Here is a 4,635-nt window from a genome sequence, read left to right as displayed (position 1 = left end):
GTTAGTGTTGCTCAACATATAATTAAGTAAAAGTGTTATTAAAGATGAGTGTTCTGATTGCCTAGAAACTCGCCCTGAGACAAAGAGTCTATAATATTATATATAATTAAAAATAAAAATTCTCAAATTTATTTAATATTTAATCTTTTTATTTGAACTTGTCATCTTCAAACTATACTTTAGATATGAAAATAAGTAAAAACTATTAAAATTCCTTTTATTTGATTTTAAATAATTGTTGGTCCTTTATTTTAAATAAATCCTATCCAGCTGAAACAGTTCATCGCTTCAGCCTCTATGGGGTACATCTAGGAATAGTTGAGAATGTAGCTGTCTTTTCTTAAGCTAGTGATGCTTGGCTCTTAAGCCTTATGCTGCCTTTATCATAATACTTACATAACATAGTTTCTTCAATATTATCTACGTACTTATATTACCTTTTATCTTTTAATTTTTCTAGTATTATGTATTCCCATTTATTCATTATGATCGTTATCTTGTTTTTAGCCCTGATGAAGACCTGAAATTCTGGCCGAAACGTTGGTACTAATAAATATGTTTTACTTAATTGTGTTCACTCGCACCCACACCCATCTTCTCATACATTTATTCACGGTAAACAATCAACTTATCATTATTTTTTTAGTTGTTATGCCACTCTCCTATGTTCATTTCTCTGACAGCTAGTAATTCAACTTTCTTGGTTGGTTTTCTAATAACTTTACTTAAAAAATCAAATACTCATAAAACATTAATATGTTGAAAACTTGTATAAAAATAAGTAGTTTAACAACCATACATACAAATCTTGTACAATATTTCCTACCAGCTCAGTGAATGATAATAAAATTTGTATACATAAAACATAATAACACAACTACAATATAGGAATTAAATAACCTTCCCCCTCTCATCTGTCATCTTATATTCACAAAAACACATACAGACACAAAAATAAAAATACCTTGAACAGACCATTTTCTTCTAGGCTAATCGACAGCCTTGTACAACTTTCAAGCAGGTTATTTTCTGGGATGATACCCAATGAGCTGGAAGCACCATTTTCTAAATCCGGTAAGTGAATTAAAGCAGGAGTGGACTGGCTCTCCTCTTGGTGTGACATGGCTGAAATTAGGCAAAAATATAGAAATAATTTTTATTTTAATGAGCAAATTTAACATTAATTTTAATGTTTAAATAAAATTAATTTTATCTAATTTTAGTCTTAAAACAATTTATTTTTCTTTATAAGTCTTAGGTATCTGCAAATTCAGCCATCCTCAAGGACAATCTTTTATTATACATATGATTTTCAACCATTTTAAACAAATAACAATAATAAATATAATATATATAATAAATTATCATACGTTAAATACTGATAGAATGTATCAAAATTGTAATGATTTAAAAAACAAGGAGAAGGATCCCAATAAAACAGCACTGGTGCAGCATGCAACAAAAAACCAGCATACATTCGATTTTACAAAAAGTGAATAATACGTTCAAAATGAAAATACTTGACTCCATTTACATATCATAAAACATTAATTATACAGTGAATTTTAAAACTGACACTAGAAAACTGAATCAACACTATGCAGAGATTTTAAGTAAAATTAATTTATGAAAAATATGGTATAAAATTAAAGTTGATAATTATATTTAACCTTAATATGAGTTCTAATAGTAAAAAAATAAGAAATTTAACCAAAATATAGTTGATATAAATAAATTTAATCTCTGTACTGAGTGTGGAGAAGATTACAAATATTGTGATAAATTATAATAGAGAAAATAAACTGTGATTAAAAGTTTTAATTTTTAATTTAATATGAAGAATTGACCAAATAGGTAATTAGACACAAGCAAAGGATTGCTTATTAATAAATTTATATGATTCCCGTTGGGGTGAGGGGTTTTTCGAGATTGAAAAACAATTATTTTCCCCCCTCCCAGAGTAAATAATCGCTGGTTCGGGTGATAAAAAATAAAAAAAACAGAGGAAAATAATCTCATTAAAAAAAAAAAAAATAAAGAAAATGAAATGATAAAAAAAATTCCTTCCAAATGATATACAACTTAATAAAATAAAAAATATAAATAAATGAAATAAAAAAAAAAAAAGAATTGTTCTGTTGTTACAAAAAAAAAAATGTGAAGTAAAAAAATATTTGGATATATATACAAAACTAAAAGAATTTGCTTTACACACACAAAAAAAAGAAGTTAATTTTCCACTACTTGAGTAGTTGAGAAAACATAAATAAGTAAGCAAGATGAAGAGAAAAAAAATAGTCACTCATAGATAACCGGGAGGTCAATATGTGCATATCGATGACACCTTCCGATTCTAATCTTAGATGAGATGAACGTCTTCAAGCCGAGGTCGAGTTAGTAGAAATAAGAGGATGGGTGAGGGTCCCTTGAAAGGCAGAACCCCCCCCCAAAAAAAAAATTTAAACAGTCATGGGTGAGAGCAGTGATCAAACAAAAGTTTGATCACTCTAATCTTCGCCAGTACTTACTGCAGACAGCCCTTATCAGTCTGCATTCAGGCCGTAATCCTACTGCAGCTTGTAATGTTGTTGTATAAATGCTATACCGCAGCGATGTATTTATATACTACCACAACAAACTTCCTTATTTCCCCTTATTTACATAATATATTCTTAAATATAAATTTAAAATACAAGTAACTTGTAGTTAAAAATTACTAAAAAATAAACTCATAATTAATAAAAAAAAAAAAAAATAACCAATTGGAAGTAGGATGAAACTAGATAAAAAAGAAATTGAACTATTTGGGCTTTAATAATTCCCTAATGTTTTAATGTCTCATAGGGTAATTGTGGACTGAAATTAATGACCTGGACAGAATAGCCTGCATAGAGTTTTTTTTAAAATTGGTTCTAAACTTGTATTTAAGGTATGATAATTTATTAATAACATTGTTATAAGTTTAAAATTTTTATGATATGATGAAAGATTGTCTTTGAGGGTAGCTGAAACGTCGGACTTACAAAGAAATATAAATTGTTTTGAGACTAAAATTGGAAAAAATATATTTTATTTAAACAATAATAACCATTCTCAAGAAAGTGTAAAGATTATATAAAAAGTAATTTTAATTATTAACGAACAAATAAAACTTTAATAATATTTAGAAGAGCTTACTTTCCAAATTGAATTTCAGCCCCCATCGGTCACATTCATACTGAAGCCAAGTCTTTTCATTATCCAATGGCAAATAACCTATAAAAATAATGCCTTATTTATATAAATCTTTCAATTACATAAAAAAATTTATAGTGATCACCGTGTAATATTTTATTTTACAAATGAGGTGGAATAATAAAAATGGGTCAAAATTTATGAAGTGGATATTTATATAAAAATTCAGTGCGGTTTAGAGAAAAAAGTGATTGAAGAAGACTAAATTGAAGTACTAGTAAAAATGATGGGATAAAGACGTGAAATTTATTTTTTTCCTTTTTTCATTATATTGAAAAAATATAATACATACAGAATACATGTAAATTGCAGTTATATAATTTGAGCAACAAGTAGTACAGTTAAATGAAATGTATAATTTGTAAAATAGGTTGGTTCACCATTAGGTAGGGGGGGGGAGGGTAATAAAGAAATACTGAAAACACGCTTTTAGGGAATGAAATAGGAAAAATATCAGTTTAATATATTAAACAAACTATCTCAGGTTATTGACTGATTTTACATAATTATTAAAATGACAGGCAAATGTTGAATTCAAAACTAACCTAATATTTCTAGATAAATTAGTTTTAGGGAGTTTTGAAAAAAAGAAAAATATAACAGACATGAAACTAACCTTGTCCAGAAACATAAAGTGTAAAACCCCATTTCTAGTAATTGCCACAACATACTCAAGATTGCGTTCGATTCATCAATCTGCTATTGGTTCCACAAATCGGAAAAAATGTGAAAAATAGAATATATAGTGGGACTTCCCTTCAGTTGATTTTATACCTTAAATATGTAACTTTAGTTTCACATCACTTTTTGTTTTTGAGCTAAGCTGTTCACCCACTATTTTGCTAGAATAGATTTTTCGGACTCTCGGGACTTCAAAACAAGTATTTCCGTCAAAAACTTGAATTCCAAAGTTTTACGATCACAATTCTTTCCCTTACTACATATTTCGTGTATAGGTAAGTGAAAGTAAAAAACTGTGGAATAACACTTTTTTTTTTTTTCAAATAATAAAGAAGATGGGATGCGGTCAAAAGAGAACAAAAATAGTTAACAACTATTTATTTGCTGATGTTTCGCCCCACTGTTCAAGTTTAGAGTAATCAAAACTTATTGATCACCGTGTAATATTTTAGTCTTGTATTATATTAAAGTCTCAATAGCTCTAAACTTGAGCAGCACCGATAAAGCTCTAAAAATTGGGGCAAAACATCAGCAAATAGTTGTTACCTATTTTTGTTATCTTTTGACCGTACCTCTGACCTTCATCACTATTTGAAATTATAAGATAAATTATTTTATTAAATAATTTATTTATTTTATGCCGACGTTTCGACCTGAGTTTCAGGTCTTCATCAGGGCTATAGAACAAAAGAGATAACAACATTTAGAGTAACATACAAT

The 4,635-nt window shown here is 27.9% G+C and overlaps 1 protein-coding gene across 2 annotated transcripts in view; it reads right to left on the bottom strand.

The window, feature by feature from the left end:
- The window catches only part of RhoGAP71E (Rho GTPase activating protein at 71E), a 32,711-nt gene that overhangs the window by 17,253 nt on the left and 10,823 nt on the right, over positions 1 to 4,635 (bottom strand). Inside the window, exons 7-8 of one of the 2 annotated variants that reach the window (XM_014425341.2) lie at positions 3,178 to 3,255; positions 965 to 1,125 (exon numbers count right to left, since the gene is read on the bottom strand). In XM_014425341.2, the coding sequence (XP_014280827.1) occupies positions 965 to 1,125; positions 3,178 to 3,255 (239 nt within the window). The remainder of the gene's footprint in view (positions 1 to 964; positions 1,126 to 3,177; positions 3,256 to 4,635) is intronic. The other variant, XM_014425349.3, reaches the window with a different exon arrangement.

This window comes from Halyomorpha halys, unplaced genomic scaffold (assembly GCF_000696795.3).
Source record: "Halyomorpha halys isolate HHAL.00 unplaced genomic scaffold, Hhal_1.1 Scaffold28.1, whole genome shotgun sequence".
Lineage (NCBI taxonomy): Eukaryota > Metazoa > Arthropoda > Insecta > Hemiptera > Pentatomidae > Halyomorpha > Halyomorpha halys.
This window is presented reverse-complemented; position numbering and strand designations above follow the sequence as displayed.